The sequence below is a fragment of the Ooceraea biroi genome, chromosome 12, assembly GCF_003672135.1.
Source record: "Ooceraea biroi isolate clonal line C1 chromosome 12, Obir_v5.4, whole genome shotgun sequence".
NCBI classification, from domain to species: domain Eukaryota; kingdom Metazoa; phylum Arthropoda; class Insecta; order Hymenoptera; family Formicidae; genus Ooceraea; species Ooceraea biroi.
This window is the reverse complement of record NC_039517.1, coordinates 5338475-5356494: the sequence shown is the minus strand read 5'-3', so window position 1 is coordinate 5356494 and position 18020 is coordinate 5338475. Positions and strand designations below refer to the sequence as shown.

The window sequence follows — 18020 nt, the reverse complement described above, 5'->3', positions numbered from 1 at the left end:
GGCTTGAGTGATTCGTTCATTCATACGTACTTATGTGCATCGGCAAAGTTACGTTGGTCCAATTAGCGATATTATACCACGGTTATCTGAAATGTGTGTGATTAGCGTTCCAGTTACTGCACAAGTCCAGTCACGCTCGCGTGCCTCCCGATTTGCGTTTATCTCGTAAGAAACGGAAACAAACACTTTATCCGCGAGCGTGACGCGACGTACTTGTGAGATTGGCTAAGAAATTTCCAGCTCTCCATCGAAGAGCATCTTTGATTTTAACTGTGTCGTGTATCTACCCGTTCTTATTTTACTACCCGATTCGAATTCGCTATTGCATGCTTATATTGCATGATACGTATTTACCTCAACAATTTCTCCGCGAGGTTCTTTTCAATTCTTTGTAAATCTTGAATCAGTCGAGGAGTAACGCGTGACATGATCTACGTTGCTTGACGATTATTCTGCGGCAAATTACACACTCGACAAGCAATGACAAAGTGAAATAATTAAGAGGAGCCGTATACGTACGAGCCGCGCAAGCCGTAGATACGAAAACGCGCTTTATTGATCGATCACCGCGGGGCACGAACAGAAGGAGCAACAGGTGGGTGAGGAAATGGAGAGTCGCGGTGCCGGTGGCTCCATCTGTTGTCGCCGTTGTAAATTCGCCTTGCGTGCTATTCGCCTTGGCATCGTCTTCAGGCAGCATCCCGTGGAATAATCGGCGTGTTTTCAGAGATGCATGTAGCCTACAACAAAGTCGAGAAAAGGTCACGAAGCGTGGGTTGCGCAATTACTTTTCATCGCGCGAACGTAATTGCGGGACCCGCGCGCGCACGCGCAAAAAAAAGGGAAGCAAAGAAAAAAAGGTGTAGAGGAGCGCGGGAAAGCAAGGGAGAGGAGAGATTATTCTTTATGCATCCACTCGCCCCTCACCGCCCCTTTCCTCTCCCCGAGCCCTCGTGTTAAACGCAAACGAGGGTTTCGTGAAGGAAATTCCTGGCCAGGGGCTAAAAGAGCAGAGGTGTAGAAGTCCAATGGGACTGCTCTCTCGACAAAAGGACGAAACCCTTTACGCAGCTCGATTGGCACTGCCGTAATAATTCCTGGTATGCCATATCAGTGTGCCATATGTACACGGCAGTCTCGCTGACAAACAGGTAACCTTTTTATTCTCGAATATTAATTTATTAAATTGTCCTTGCATCATCAATAAATTTTTTTAACTCTTTTGTATATTACAATCTGTCCAATCTTAGACATTTCGTAATAAGTTCGTTTTAAGATATGACTTGCGCGAGGAAAGCCCTCAATTGATCCATTAACATTAATCGTCAATTAATAGGTCCGAAGGCAATAAAAAAGTGAAAAATAATTATTGGAGTGACCGAAAAGACCATGCGGATTTTTTTAGCAAAATTCATAACGCAAAATCTTACGTTAATTCCTGATCCGGAAATAACAGAAATAGAATGTTATAGGCGGAACATAAAAGAAAATAATAAAAAATAAAAATTTATGGTACTCATTTTCTCACGCGAACGTGCAAATTCCATAAACGGAAAAGAATGTTCAACGGTTGAGGAATGTTTAATGGTTAAAACCGAAAGTCGGCTAAAGCTTTGTATCATTGTGAAAGATCCAGGTTATTTTATGAATTATGAGTGATACTTACAACAGTTTTTTCGAACTATCTAGTTTTTGTATAAGATTGCATTGTCAAACTGTAGACGATTTCGATAAGATGTCCGTAAGATACAAGAGCGATATTTAGTTCAGCAAAAATAGTCGCAGGTAATGCACTTAACAGATATTATGACCATGTGACAATGTGTCAATGTCATAAATTTTTTTCGCATATTTCTTACCTTTTATCCTGGCCCGTGCCTCATAAACAACTATGACCTGAAATTTCAGAACTATAAACGCGTACATTCTAGCCATTGTTATAACTTCTAGTCATATATATGTCAATAAGCATGCGCCCACAGAAGTTTAAAAATTTGAAAGTAAAAAGCAGTTTAAGAAATAAATTTAGCAATTGTTGTTTATGCAAAAAATGTTCCCATTGCATGTTTATTAACTTGTTATGCGAGGACACAATGAGTGACAATGCGTTTATGCAGCTTTTTGTGTCAACATGTAGCGGACACGAGAGCAGGCCACAGAAGAAACGTGGTAGGTTCAAGGTACTGATAGTTTAGATAGCCACAAAAAGTTTGCTTTTAAAGAAATATAATACAATAGCAAAAGCTATTGTATTATATTTCTTTAAAAAGAGGTAATGTAGCAGAAAAGTAGCTTAAAAAGAGGTAATTTAGCAAAAATATTCCAATATAATACAATAGCTTTTGTGTATAAAAGTATAAAGAGACATATATCACGTGTGTCATACACGTTACCACAAGTTATAAAATATGCTTTCTCTCTTTTTCTCTCTCTTCTTTTTGGCCTTGCTATTCTCGGCAGCAGCACACGTCTTGGCGATGACGATAACTCAATGATTACGCGCCCAAGAAAAAGTCGTGCGTAAAGAAAGAGTAATTCTCAAGTCTAGTCTACAACATGTCTGTTCCACGCAGCATTTACTGTCGCTTTAACGTCCAGATTTGGTTAATCACCGCGTAGCCGCAGGGCAATGAAGAGCTAATACGTTGTTCGACGCGGCTAATTTATCCTCAGACGGATTTGTACCTTTCTCCGAGAAGAAGAGAGAAAGGGGGAGATATAGAGACGACGTGTGCCGTCTCGGTGAAAATTTCGTGCGAGGTGAGAGTGAATTTTCGTTTGGCATGATTTTCCGAAATGCGCCTCGGCACGCAGCGGAGGAGAAAAGCGGCTCTCGAGAGGGAAAATCTCGGCGAGCGAGCATGATCGCCGGCATGTTGCGGGCACTGAATTTAATCGGCCATCGAGCACGAGCCATCGAGAGATCGCCACGGTCGTCCCCCCAAGGACGTGTGTCTCAAGAGTCATCTCGTTATGCGCGTACGTAAGTACTCGCGTGATGCTACTCGCGAGCGAGCGAGCCGAGCCGAGCCGAGTTGTAGAATCGGGTAATATCACGCGCGCCGCGTAACGCAATCGTTTTCGACGCACGTAGCGGCGAAGCATCGTCGAACGTCTCGCATTAAATGTCACATTCTAAATAGCGAGCCATTACGTAAAGCAAAACCGCCGTAAATCGTTCCCCCTGATACAGAAGCGAGGCGTTACGCGTCTTCGTCGCCGTAGTCATTGCCACCACCGCAAGAGCCATGGGACTTTCCCACGTTATTGCTCGGCCGAAAGAAAGTCACGAAAATTACTCTAATTCGCCGACATTAGGCCATCACGGGAGAGAAAAAAGACATTAACTCGGCGCAACGAAAACGAAAGCAGATCTTTTTTTTGAGCCTGAACACCGAAAACACCTGCGACGTTTTTTAACGCGTCCGCTGACATCGAAAAATTATGATATCTAGTTGGTGTGCGTTTATATATAACATTGTAAAATTTAATTACTCTAGAGAGAGACAGAGGAAATGATGAATCTTCCAGAAATAGTTTTTCATGAAAGAATTAATTTGTCAAATTAATGTTCACGATCAGTTTATCGCTCGCGTTGGCATCCATTAATTAATGTTACTATCACTGTTCACACTCAAAATGAAACTTTATCTCCCAGAATTTTCCGGGAACAATCTATAACAGTTGGATTCTTTTTGCAATTGAATCTATTACTAAATGTCCAGACGTGCAATATTAAATTATATATACTGCATGAATAACGATCTCTTCTCTTCGATTTTCTGTCATGTTCGCCTGCTCTGCTCGTTCGAACTTAATTTTCACCCGAATCGATAGCATGTCAAGACAACACTGCAAATATCCTATTCATAATAACATATCTACAAGAGCCACATCCACCTTTAAAATAAAGAGCCATAAAAAAGGAAGAAGGAAGCGAGATTCACAGCGCAAACTTGTGACGAGTCCGTGTGTCATGGGTATCCACGATCCGGAAGGGTAGGAGTAGTTGCATAGAGTGGAGGGGAAACGATCAGAAGAGAGGGTAAAATGATCAAGCCCCTCCTTCGTAAGTCCCCTCCTCTAGTTGGAGAGGGATTATCTGAGCGTTTGCGGGACTCCCCACCAAAGACATGACGGGGTCCAACCTGTACCACCGCGGATGGATCTGCCGATCCGACGCACAGTATGCCCATAAGGCCCATTCGAGGTATACTTACGAGAGCGCGCGAGCGAGCGAGCGAGCGATCGAGCGTGCGAAGTGGGACCGCGGAAAATAAACGCGCAGAGAGGTGGGGGCCGATTCAAGAATCGACGTGGACACCCTCGCCTACCAAAGTCATTCACCTAACGGTCATCGGCGCGTCAAGAGTCTTCTTCCGTTATCCGGTCGCGTACCGGTCGCGTTCGCCGTCGAGTCGATACGATCCGCGACCTTTCGCGCGAAATAGCCTGTGCGGCAAAACGGGAGACGTCAGGCTCTTGGAGGTGTCAGCTCGCCGTTCACATCAGTGGTGGATAGTCGTGCTTTCCCGGGATTTTTGCGAAAAAACTTGGTTTTCGTCACGTTTTGATTCCTCCTCGATCGGGGAAGAGTAAAATCGGACTCGTCGAGTGCGGGTTGATCCGCGATCTCGTCGTGGTTCTCGACGGAAGTAACACACTCGGGCGTGCACAGTGTCGTTAACTGCTGCGCTTCTGTGTCGTTTGTGACTGATCGAGGTGTCAAGATCGATGGACCAGAATTTACAGTGCCCGTACGCTTTGTCGAGTGAGAGCGTGAAATGGTCAGTGACAAAGAGTGTCCCGCAAGCGTCGCTTACGAAGACTAGTGCAGACCCGTGGGATATTCTTGGAGCCGAATCACCGACGAATGCTGTTCACACCCAGACGACGTTGATTCATTGCAACAGCAAAAGTAATATTTTGAAACAATCTTGTCATTCGATCGAGCGCCGAGAAACGTCGCGACACGCAATATCGAAACGCCTCAAAATTCTTGATACAACCCTTAAACAGTTCTGGTCGTTGAGAAATATCCACGTAATTTGTGTAGAAAACGCATTGGTGAAGTTCAGTCAATAGCATGCCTCGAATATCTGAATGAGTAAACATCATGAAACAATGTCACATGACGTTATGCGTTAAACGTTGTTATCGGAGTGAAATTGAAAAAGTGAACGGCGATAAGATCTTCAATGCTCGACACGAGTGCGCATACGTTTGGAGTAATTAGGCCAACTCATTACAGCCCCTAGAAGCATACGAGACATGGTGGCACCAAGCCGTGAACTCATACTCGGCGCCTGGAGAATGATAGAGTACGCTCGGGAGTGCGGGAATGACGAGAATTTGCCCTCGGAATCGGTTCGTCGCGGATCAGGTACCGAGGTGAACTCTCGTTCGCGGTTCGTTAGTCCCGGCAGGCGTCCGCCAACATTCCCGTTCGTCTTCGCGGACCGTTTCGCGACGCCCGCCACGACGAATCGTGCTCCGGTTACGACAGCAGAATCGAAAAACGGCAAACGGCGTTTCATCGCGCGAAGGCCGATTGACAGGGCGCGCGTGCGCACGCGTGCGCGGGCGGAACGCCGCCGCTCCGTTTCGAAAGAGCGGAAGTCGCTCTTCGCGAACTGGAGCGAAGTTGCTGCGAGATGCCGGGGCCCGCTCCCCCGCGGGCCGATTGATCGCCGCGCCAATCGGGGTTCTCGGTCAATTTGGGCGAGTGCATGCGCGCTTGATAAAATGACCGGGCCCTCCAACGGTAGTAACCGAACGACCTGTAATTGGCCGCGCGAGAGGTGGATCGCCGTCGGCCGCCGCTCTGATCTCCTCGCGCCTCGCACCGATATCGAATTGATCCTTTCGTTCCCCTCAAGGCTACGGGCGATGCCACGTTGCACGTCGGTTTAAAGTTTTTTAAATACGTTATGGTTGTCTATAGGATTGTTCCTTTTCGCTGCACTTCTGAACTAGTGCAATAAGTTGGAGCGAAACAAATATATACTTTCTTTCATTCTAACTTATTGCACTAGTTCAGAAGTGCAGCGAAAAAGAACAAACCTATTGATTTAACATTATTAATTAATTATTACTAAATATAATATAATTATTTGTTACTTATAAGAAGAATGACAATCTTTAAATTGACCATTAATTAATAAAATCTATTTGTTACATGTTGTTTCAATGTTGTAGCAACATACAGAATCAATGTAGAAGAATCAACATAGATTTAACGTTGAAAAAATATTTATATTTTAATATTCAACATTGTAACATCTTCGCAAAGTTATTTCAACTTTCTGTGCTGTATGGGTAGTGGCTGTTAGGATTGCAGCAATAAAAACTGTCCTTTTTTTGTCTTCGACCTTGACTAAGTCCTGGATCCCATCACATCTCACTTTATCTATTGTACTTCTTAAACGCCGCCGTGAGATCTTGAAGAATCTTGCGTGAGCAGTAGTAGTAGAAAGATTCTTTTAGAATATTTTCTCATTGAGTTGTCAAAGATAACATCTGCTCGTAATGATATCGAAAGGCGGCATGTTTGTAGTGAATTTGTAAAGTTTTCTAAATAATGCATAATATAGCCCATAAAGCCCATAAAGTAAACAAAACACTTGGGACAACATTCGAATTTCAAAACATTTCGGACAAAACATTGCCCATTTACAACCATTGTGCATTTACATTTTGGCCATCTATCTTTGAACTTTCCTCACGTATTTTGCGCCCAACAGTTTTGCACGCTAGAAAGAATTACTGTCTCGAAGATATCTCCTCAGTTGCGTAATTTCCTGATCGTTGTTTCGCCGAAAGCAGAATCTCTTTTCTACGAAAAAAAAAGGGAATACTAAAGTATTTTATTATTTTATTTGGCTCCTTTTGGGAGACAAAGGGGAAAGGGACTTTTTTTGTACTTGATCGTCCCTTTCCTTTTCTTGAAGTTCTTTGAAGGATGAATTAAGCAACACTTTCTTCAGAAGGTGCAAAAAAAGGCTTACAGTCTGTGGAATGATTATTGAGAAGGTACAGGCCAAAGGACACAACTACGGGTCGCCAGAATCACCGCCGTCGATCGTCCTGCGAGCGTGCTCGTATACAGATCGAACATTCCGTCAGACATCTCATGATGATCGCCGGGGAGCGACTTTGCGAGCCACGACAGTCGTTACGATTCTCACGGCTCGCTCGCCGCCTGCTTGGCGCAACAATCAGCGCGCGATCAGGCGAGGACTCGCTTGGTGGCGAGTCTTTGCCGATCCTGATGATCGTTGCCGCTGAGATCCGCTCTCGGCGATAATCCGCACCGATTCTCGTCGCGGTGACGAGCGTTTATTACGGAACACCCTTGCGACTGCAAATCAACGCCGATCAGCGCGAGTCAAAGATGCGAGGAAGAGATCGGCGGTCATCGTCGGGACCGCGCATTCGCGCTCGGATAATCTCCTCGCGGAGAAGTCACCTCGCTTCCGCCGCAGCGCTTCGTTGTGGCTATCATCGAAAGACAGGCGGGGAAGAGGAGAGTTTTCTCCTTCTCTCTCGCCTTCGCGCTGAACGTTGTAGCTAACGATTGCCGAGAAATCGGAGGGAAGGCGGTACGTAGCTCGCGATAATAGCTCGTAATCTTAATCCCGCGTGCGGAGTCGCGCGGGCTATTACGATTACCGAGCCGTGAATCAGCCATTTACATGCGCCGACCGCGACGGCCGGAGATCGGCGCAACAAGTGCGCGGCGACCACTTATCGTCGTCGAGCGTAATTGTGAAATTCCCGATTACGCCGAATAATTCTGCCGCGCGCTCAGGCAGATAGACGGTCAGATAGCGCTTATTAATCACGGGTAAAACCGCCGTTGGACAATTGAAAGAAAAAAAGTGTCGAACGATTCGAAATCTTCTTTCCTCGAGCATGCAAATATTCTTCACAAAAATTCTAACTTTGCACAAAAGTACAAAAACAAAGATTGCTTCATACTGTCGTTTGTGTCGAGTAGATGCGCGTGTAAGTCGTATTGTCGATGAATCGTGACGCTCGTGACTCAATCAACTTTAATCGCCGTAATATTCGTAATTATTCACGTTTGACGTTGGCGTTGGTTTTTATATTCTTGGTGCCACACGCGGAATCTAATCCGCTAACCCCGTTTGATTTTATCCGGCGACATTGTGTGTAACATCGTTGCGACACCTCGCCACGACAATAATATCATTTGAACATCGCAATCGCATCGACGTGGAACGCGCTGCTATGCACAGCCATCCATCGAGTGAGACTTGCTCGTTACCGGATGCAGAGCTCTAATCGGCGCAGGTTGCTGTCGATCAGACGTCGCGTGAACCATCCTGGCGAGTACTGTCTACTAGCTCTTCTTTACGAGAAATTGAAGCTCGAACAATCTCGAACAATCGATGACCGGGCTATCGCTAATGAAACTGTTATTGCTATATTACAGATAGTATTATGACATCTAGATAATTTGGAAATTCCAAGTGTGGCACACTGACTTTCGATGTTGGGAAAATATCGAAAATTAGACTGTGATATTGGAAATCATCTGATAACACATCACGTGCATTCGATATAGAATAGTAATTCGGAATGAATCATCATTAATTAAGAACAATCAATGATGAAAGAGCTATGCTAATGAATTGTTGCAATTGTATCGGATAACTCGATTGTGTTATAATTGTATTCAATATATTCGAGCAGCGCCACACCTTTTTTTCAATCGTATTAGAAAAATGTTGCAAACAGTGATAATGGAATTAGGAAGATAACAAATCTATTTATAACACATGTATTTATTTGATTTGAGAATATTTATAGAATAGTAATTCGGAATAAATCACTGAGCGTTGATCGTCGATTGACACAAAACAAATGTATTATCACGCTGTAATACCGCGACGTGATCCTTGTACATGATCGATGATGTGATCTGACGTAGAACACGAGCAGAGATAAGCTTGATGAACAGGAAAGCCTGCGGACACGGAATTGCAGTCGCGGCATCCGCGAATGACAAGTGTCAACGACTGTCGGGTATAGGTCAGGAGAGAAAAAGGGAGAGAAAGAGAGAAAGAGAGGCTCCGTTGATCAAACACCGCGCGGATGTCTCTTCCATTAGTTGGGATTTACTTTCCCATTTAGCGACAGTCCGTCACGTATGAAAGTCGACGGCGATGGGGCACGGTTGTGCCCCGCGGGGCCGCATCAGGCATCTGGGTCACCGCTATTGTCCCATATTCGTGGGTCGACTCGGCCATCTCGTCGGAAAAAAGCCGGGGAAACGTTAGGGAGACCCGGACGCGGCTCTTGGAAACAAGAGCAACGTAGAACGTGGAAATCGCCGTCGTCTGGAAGCGCCAGACGAGGCAAACGTCACGCTACGAGCGCGCCGTCCGTTTGCGATCGCGTCGATTGCGAGCGCGGGTTGTGCAAAGGATCGCAGCGAGGAACGGAGACGCGACGAGGTGTGAAAACGAGACCGGTGGAGCCACGCTCCGTTTTCTGGACGATCGGCTAAAGAAGGCGAAAGGTGGTCGCTTCGCGCGACGGCGGCGGTGGCGGGAGAGAGACGGAGGCAGTCGGGAGAACAAAAAAAAGTAAGCGCAAGAGTTTTCCGCTCGTTGAACGTAACACGCACCGCTTTGCCACGATCCAGCGATTCCCGCGCGCGCGCGCGCGCGACGCGGCGTATTATGCAACGCGTCTCTTCTCTTACTCAATCGTGCGCTCGATCGGTGTGGGCGCACGATAAAGATTGCATCGCCGAGCTTGTCAAAGGTGCGCGCGTGCCTGTGTCCGAGTGGTCCACTTTTCGTTTCCGTCGCCTTGGTGCAACGCGATCCGAGAATCCTCTTCACGATTTTTTTTCAGAATATCAAGCTAGAAGCTCTTAACGAGAATTTTTAAAATTCCGATATATGCAATAATCCTGATATTTAGTTTCTAATAGTAGTTTCTAATATTTCTCAATGATCATCGTCTCCTAATTATCACGAGTTCTAAATATAGAATACATAATAAGAAAAGAAACGAGGGATCAATTAATAATCCTAATTAAGCTATTAAGCTATCATCGTATTAAGTTAAAAAATGTTTAGAAAATGAGACAATTCATATTAAAATACAATTAGATACAATAATTAGTTTGCGATAATAAGCTGCTCTGTTCCATTTATCTGTAGCTTGTTTGAGCAATCACAAAAGCAATAAAAATGCTGTCGGATTAACTCGACTCTAATCTCACATAATTTTTCATATTATAATTGAATTAATAATAGTAATTTATCAATAAAATCATTTTGATGATGTACCTTTTTCGAAATTAAATTATATATATCAGAATTTTAGAAAGTCGAGCAACGTAGCTTGAATTAAATTAATAAATAAACTATTACATAAAACAAATACATTGTCGCGTAAAATTTCTCGAAATACAGCACACACAATTTAAGCAAAGCTCTTTGACAATATACAGGAAAAATCTAAGACAACTGCAAAATTGTCTCTTGATGAAAATCATTTCAGCTATCTCTCTCTTTTTATTATTCATTTTATTATACATCATGAAAAGAGAGAGATAGCTGACTTGATTTTTATCAAGGGATATTTTAATTCTATCAATTTGAAAAAGGACACTGGCAATTTGCCTGATGTTTGTGATCATATTTTGAGATATACTTAGCGACTTGTTTTCCTTGTTGAGTTCAGTTGTTTGATCGGAGTTGCTTGCGGTCTTAGATTTGTTATTGTATTGTAGATTGGTCAGTCATTTTCATTTTGTTTCTATTGAATATATTGTCAAAGAGAAAGTTTAAATTTTTGCCTGATGAAATTGTCAGTATAACGTTTGTTCACGTCACACACGTGAGACATGAAGTGAATCCGTCAGATACGCGCGCACACGACTCGTTAATTATCATTTATTGTTTTCTGCGCAGATGAACCAGCAATGCAAGGTGTGCGGCGAGCCAGCGGCCGGCTTCCACTTCGGCGCGTTCACCTGCGAGGGCTGCAAGGTGAGTCTTGCCATCTACAATCCCTCTCTTATCTATTATTAAAAAGTTCGCACATGCACGAATTTGGAAATAGTAACTTATATACAATACAACTTGACGTACGCGAGTTCCCCATTTCCAATTCAAATTTGAAAGGAATTCGTCACGGCTACCAACGCCAAGGGACTTTTGATCATTTCTTTCAAAGCACCATTTATGGCGAAAGAAAGTTGGGCGAAATAGAAGAAACAAGACTAAGGTGCACGCAAGTCCGCTCTTGCCTCTCGCACTTCGCGTTGTATAATCGAACCGCCGTTACCACAAGCAGAGGGGTACAGTTTGCGTTCCGGAATCGCTCTCTGGCCGCAAGCGGAGAGGCAGCGGACCCGATAAAGGGGCCCAATCGAAAAAGTGCTCGCGCGATCACGAGAGGAAAGAACCTCGCTCCTGATCCGTCGTTCTAATAGATCGCGGAGTTTTCCTGCGGTCGGGAGCAGCCGCCGCTCGCGCTTTTTCTCCGGCTGGTGAAGCCGAGGGGGCACCGCGCCGAGTCGGGGGGGCGACGCTCTTTCCCGCGGTTTCGCAAAGGCCCGACCGGGGCCGGTGGCGAGCGATCGCTTTCACGAGCCGTTCCGTGGCCGAGGTTAAACGTTAACGGCCAGGCATGCGTGTCAACTCAGCTCGAGAGGGTGAGGAGGGGGCCCAGGGGGCCCGAAAGCAGCGAGCGCGATTCGATTAAAAAGCGACGAGTCGATCTCGTCAGCGCCGAGGAGCACCGGCTCGCTCGGAGCGTGAAGCGAGAAAAACGAGAACGGCAGCGACTCTGGAAGCGGAGGGGGCATGACCGCGGAGAGGAGAGGGAGCTGACATGCTACGATGGGCCTGAAAACGAAAATAACGAAACGAAACAATGTCGTGCTGACGTAACCGTGAACTAGGGCGGAAACAATTGTGGCGGACAAGTGCGAAGCGCCGGAAGCGGCATCTCGAGGCAGCCCCGGCGATCGGAACGAAAGGGGGAACCATCCTGCTCTCTCGCGTGTTCGCCCGCGGGGCCCTTCTCCCTTTTCCTGTTAGATAACGAGCTCTTAACGATGTAATGTAAACTCCTTTGCGCGTGAAAATGCAAACATTGTACCACCAGAGCAGTGATACTTCACCGTGAAAAGTAAAGGGGGAGAAAGGAAGGGAGGAGCAAAATTGAGAGGAGTTTAAAGAGAAAAGGAGGCACGGATTTATTTTGAATGACGCTAAACTTTCGCTCTTCTGTTTGACTTTCGGTTTCGGAAGTTTATTTCTCCCGAATCCTTTCTACAGATTTTTCACCGAAAATGGGGGGCCACAGTTTCAATTTTCCAAGAACCATTAATGTTTTTTCCTCGCGAACTCGGAATAAATTTGCTGAGGAGGGGCCAGAGATCTTCGAAAACTAACGCCTCGAAACGAGCGTAGCATGGTTTCCAAGTAGGGCCGTTTGCATAACTTGAGCGTGCACAGCGAACGAAGGGGGCGTGCGGCCGGGGCCCGGGGAGAGGAGGGCACATAATAACGGTAGCATTTTCTCAATTGTGTCATCGCTTCTGAAGCGTCGCGCGTACCTTTTCTTCCTCCCGGCCTAAGCGAGAGTCTAAGCGAGTCGGCACCAAGATGGAAGACGACAAAGGACGGGGGGGGGGGCGGGAGAGGGCAGGATGGGGCGACGGCGACGAAGACGATGACGACGTTGACGACGAAAATAAGTGGAACGCGATAGCCAGCCCATGAGTCTCGGCAATGCGCGCATCGGGACCACCAGGCCGCAGGAAGAGCTCGTTTCCAGAACAAACGAACCAGAAACGATTAATAATATAGCGTGCGTATGAGTAGAAAAAGCGAAAGTGGACAACGCGGTCGCGCGCGCACGTGCGTGCGTCCCTTTAAACGCTCGCCGATTCGCGATGTGACAGTCCGTTGCGCGCCGAGTGACATATAAATCGCGACGATTGGGAAATTCTAGCTATCAATTCAAGCGAGGCGAGCCGAAACTCTCGTCTCGCAACGACTGCACGTGAAAAAAAAGCGATCGTTTGCAAAAGCGATACGTTCAAAGTTATCCCGTGAAAAACGCTCGTTCGGCATTCAACGTTTCGTATTCAGATTAATGTATCAAATCTTTATACACTTGAAAATATAAATTTGGATAGATTTTGCAATGTAAATTTATAAAATGTTTTTTCCTCGTGCGATCTTGCAAACGTCGCCGTTTGCTTCTCAAAATTTATTTAAAAAAAAAGAAATAAAAATCGCGTGTCGACGCAAAAGTAAAGCGATGATGTGTATTTGCTCTAGGCAGATGGATAGAAAAAAGAGAAAGAGTGAGGAAAAGTGTGCAAGGGCCGGGACAAGGAGGCGGGAGCCGTTACTCTCCATCTCTGACTCGAAAGTAACAAGCGCGGTGTCGGAATCACGTGGAATTGCACCATTTGGACAATTAGTACGAGAACAGCAGGCCGCACGCGTCTCCGACCGTCGACCTCACCGCACCCCCCCGCGCTCACACGCCATGAATGAGACAACGAGAGCGTACAGTTACACGCTAACGACTGCGGCGTTGTGCTCGTTACAAGTGTTACAATGCCGTTGCAGTGTCGTTGCCGGTAGTATCCAAGTCCCTCGGCTCAGCAAGCCGTCGTCTTCGTTCCTTCGGGGACGTGGCTTACATGATGATTCCCTGATACCGTTGACAGCGACTCAATGACGAATCGCTCGCACCAGATGTAGGGTAGCAACGTGAAGCAACTGCTACGAAACGTCGCCAATCTGAAAGAAACAGTCGCAAAAATTAAAAAAAGATACCCATTGTTAGTGCGTTCTTAGGAAATTTTAATTAATTGTTAGTATAAATACTGTTAATACTTTGAAGGAATTGGAACCTTTGAATCTTCTTCACGCGCACTCCTTTGATTGAGTACTCCATTGGGGCACGGCTTACTCGAATGTCCTCCAACATTTTACAGCATATCGCGTGTCGACCCCCAATATATTAATTTCTAACGCGCGCGAGAGCGAACGCATTTCGCATACATTAGTGCTAATTGGCTCGCTCGTTCTTGTTGCAGTCCTTCTTCGGCCGCTCGTACAACAACATGAACAGCATCGCCGACTGCAAGAACGAAGGCAAGTGTGTGATCAACAAGAAGAATCGAACCTCGTGCAAGGCCTGCCGCCTGAAGAAGTGCTTCTACGTCGGCATGTCTAAATCCGGCTCGCGATACGGTCGCAGGTCGAACTGGTTCAAGATTCACTGTCTCCTGCAGGAGCAACAGCAGCAGCAGCAGCAGCTGGAGCAGCAACAGCAACAGCAGCAGCAACACCACTACCAGTCCACTCTTCTCGGTCGGCAGCACCAGCTGTCGCAGCAGCAGCAGCAACAACAACAGCAGCAACAGCAGCAATCAACCAACTCGCCCATCCATGGCATCCACGGTAGCCAACGCAAGGATGAGACGATGATGCTCGGGCTGGACGATTACAAGAACTCCAGCTCGCCCAGCATCAGCTCGCCCGAGTCTCACAACAGCGACAGCTCAGTCGAAGTGTCGGAGAGGAGAGCCGCGTTCGCCGGGCACTCCAACTTCCGGCCGCCGCATCCGCACTTGCAACTGCAGCAACCGATGAGCGACCTGTCCGTCCTGAGCAAAGAGATGATAGGGCTGCCGTTGAGCTTCCCTCTGGGCGGCATGCCAATACTGCCGTCCAACTTCCTGTCGCCCCCGAGTCTGACCATGTTCTCACCCTATCTGTACGCGGCGCAACATGTTACGAGCCATCCCCTCGTGCCGAATCATACTTCCGGCATGCTACGGCGCTCGCCGGCGATCGATGAGATGACCACGACGGCTGCCGCCGCGACGGCGACCGTCACGACCGCCACGGCCACGACGGCCGCGTCGAGAGTCTCCGTCTCGTCCGATGAGAACGATGCCCGCGAGAGGAACAACAACGAGCGGTTCTACCTGGACACGCGGTTCAAGAAACTTCAAGGGCCACTCTCGCCCGAAAGGTCGCCGACGAGGAGGCGGACTTCCGACGACGAGGGTCTGTTCGAGTGCAGCCCGGAACGGGAAGTCACGGATCTGCCACCGCAGGACAATCCGATGGACCTCTCGATGAAGTCCGCTGTTGATGTTGCGAGCCCCGCGTGCGATCGCTCGCAACAGGATGACGAGATGGATGCGGAAAGTGTCAGCGACGTGGAAGTCACACCCCCGAAGAAACCGATGGACCTGACGACGAGGTCTAAAGAAGCGGACGAAAGCGGCTGCGGAGGCACAGGGACATCCTGAAGTTGGAACTTCATGACGAGTTAAATGTATCAGCGTGTCAGGTCACACGCATGAAGCGATGTACAATCGTAGGATATAATGGAAAGGGGAGCGAGCAGATTCGCCAAACGGGAAATCATTTGGCTCAGCTTGCTAACTGGTTAGCTAATTTATTAGCAAAGTTTTTTGCTAATTTTTCTTCTAGTTTAGCGAATCTGTTTGCTATTTTTGTTATGTAACTGATAGTGAGAGAGTAACAGTTAATCGAATAAGTTATTGCGTTTATTGACGCGTTGTTTGTTGAACTTTTAGTTAATCACGGCATGATTATGTGTTTTCACATCCAGATAGATTAGTGCACGACAGACCAAAATCAGCACAAAAAACTCGAATCGCTATGAAGTATCTTTATCACGTTACTCATCGCGTACCTATATTTTTACTTTTCTGGATTGCTTCTCTCGCCACGTGGGTTTTTTTTGTCTTTGCCAAAACGATGAAAAATTATCACGACAAAATAAATCGTTCTTTTGTTGCATAAGTTTTGCGAATGTGACAAGTGTAGCTTTCTCGCGTGGAAAGTTTATTCATGCATGCGTAATTGTTGGAGAAAGGCTACGAAAGAACGATTAGCTTAGGGACACATGTAATATAGAATAATTTGGTAATTGTTAAAAAATAATTGCTGAAAAATTATTAAAATGTTGCGTCCTCCTATACATACGCGGAATGTACAAGTCACCACTGAGAGAATCTACGAAAGAAAAGAAAAGAAAATCAGGATATTTAAATAAGAAGTTCTTATAAAGAACTGTCTGAGTATTCGCGAGGAATACGAAAACTTTGTGATATGTAAACAAATATGTGTAAAAGTGATAATGATAAACGTGTCGTATATTTAAATAATAGTTTCTGATAGGTCCACCGTGCATATAGACGATATATACATGTTGCATAAATTAGAAAAATGAACTAGATATAAAATATAACATTTTTGCACGTACCAATAGTTAAAAAGCGCGGAATAGTGTATTTTATTTAATTGTATTATATATTGACGAAACCGAGATATCCCATTGTATCAGGCTACGACATCTAAATTGAGATGCTTAAATATGTAAAAAATAAAGCAAAATAAAAAATGTTTTAGACAAAAGAGTTATAAAGTTTCGAAGATGACGTGTAATGGATCATGAGAAGAACTACAAACGTAGGTGTTTAGAAAAATGGAATACTATTAAAAAATATAAGTTGATCTTCACCTTGATACTCCACCTGAAGGAAACCAAGTACACGTCTCTTTTGAAATTCTACGACTTTAGTCTGAAACATTTTTTTCTACGTTTTGTTTTATTTTTTATATAAATATATAATACGTGTGTGTATATAAATGCATCAGTTTAAATGCCGTACCCTATGTATACGTATCTATGCATACATATATATATATATATATATATATATATATATATATTTGTACATATAGTGTATGTCATACACGATAGATTGTTTTAAATCGATTAACTCTTTAAGTGGTAAAGTAAAGTAGTTTATTAAAAAGAGTAAGAGAGCGAGCGAACAAGCGAAAAGAGAGAAACCGGAAGAAAGATGCGGAGAGAGAGAAAATCTGTGTGTGTGTGTGTGTGTGCGCGCGCGCGCGCGCGCGCGTGCGAACAATAAAATAAAAATTCTAGAATTATTTTTATATTTAAAATAGTACGACAGCATGTTACATGTATATTAATATACATAGACAGACATGCATTACAAGAAAATATATATGTATATTAATATATATTATCATTAGTTATTATATATATATACAACTCTTTTACATGTACATATTATATTTAAAAAACACAAGTCTAGTAAGCACCGATAGCAACGTCGGCATAATTAGTTTTAGACCAAATGGCCATAATATTGTCACCGTTACCCGTAGGTATTGGCTGCAGAGATCGATCTTCAGAGAAATCTCGGCGTTTGGTAAAACCTGTTTCTCAGTCCGCTAATGTTTGCATCATGAGGCGTCATCCGCGAAATGCCGCGAATGCTTTCGACGACGCGATGTTCTCTCGCATCAGCATCTTGTATAGAAGCAGAAATAATTTCAACTCTCAAGAGAGTCCTCCGCAGGAGGACAGAGTGCGCGCGCGTACGAGAGAGAAAAAGAGAGAGAAGTCGGTTCGGAAAACGAAAGAGTGTAAATATATTTATGTATTACATTGTAATACTGTGTGTACATACATTTTACTATTCTCGTAGGAAAAATTCTTGAATTTCATTTCCTGGAAAATCTGCGGAAAATCCCCGATGCGGACCTGGAACGCGTTCTCCGCAATCGGGCAATCGGAGAGAGAGACGAAAGTGCACGAAATTACTTCGCATATTAATCTGCCAAGAAGAAAGCTCACTTTCTCGCCTTAACATTCATGCATTGTGCTCATAGCGAATGGAACACCGGCGTGGTGAACTATGACACGCGCGCGCGCAATTCCGCAGCATCCCTCAATTATCGTCTCACGCGTCCAACTTGTGTGACCTCTTTTACCCGCGCCAGACTTCCGCTCCGATCGCTCGCACCCTTGCCCGCGGACGTCAATAAAGCGCGAGGCACGCTCCGAGGTGCTCTCAAGCACGCTCGCGGGAAAAATCGCGACGGTCGACGTCTCAATTCTGAGCCGCGAGCGAGCAGCCGCCGATC

General features: G+C 45.4%; 1 protein-coding gene across 1 annotated transcript; it reads left to right on the top strand.

Moving 5' to 3' along the window:
- The first annotated feature begins 4828 nt into the window (after positions 1-4828).
- Positions 4829-16426, top strand: LOC105277750 (knirps-related protein). The gene is made up of 3 exons (XM_011336346.3): positions 4829-4918; positions 10956-11033; positions 14111-16426. The coding sequence occupies exons 2-3, from the start codon at positions 10956-10958 to the stop codon at positions 15335-15337; spliced, it is 1305 nt and encodes a 434-aa protein (XP_011334648.1). The 5' UTR covers positions 4829-4918; the 3' UTR covers positions 15338-16426.
- Positions 16427-18020: the final 1594 nt, after the last annotated feature.

Excerpts from the sequence above, each read along its gene's own strand:
- LOC105277750 (XM_011336346.3), top strand. The coding sequence starts at position 10,956 with ATGAACCAGCAATGCAAGGTGTGCGGCGAGCCAGCGGCCGGCTTCCAC. Across the intron at positions 11,034-14,110 it reads TCACCTGCGAGGGCTGCAAG|TCCTTCTTCGGCCGCTCGTA; the intron begins GTGAGTCTTGCC and ends TTCTTGTTGCAG.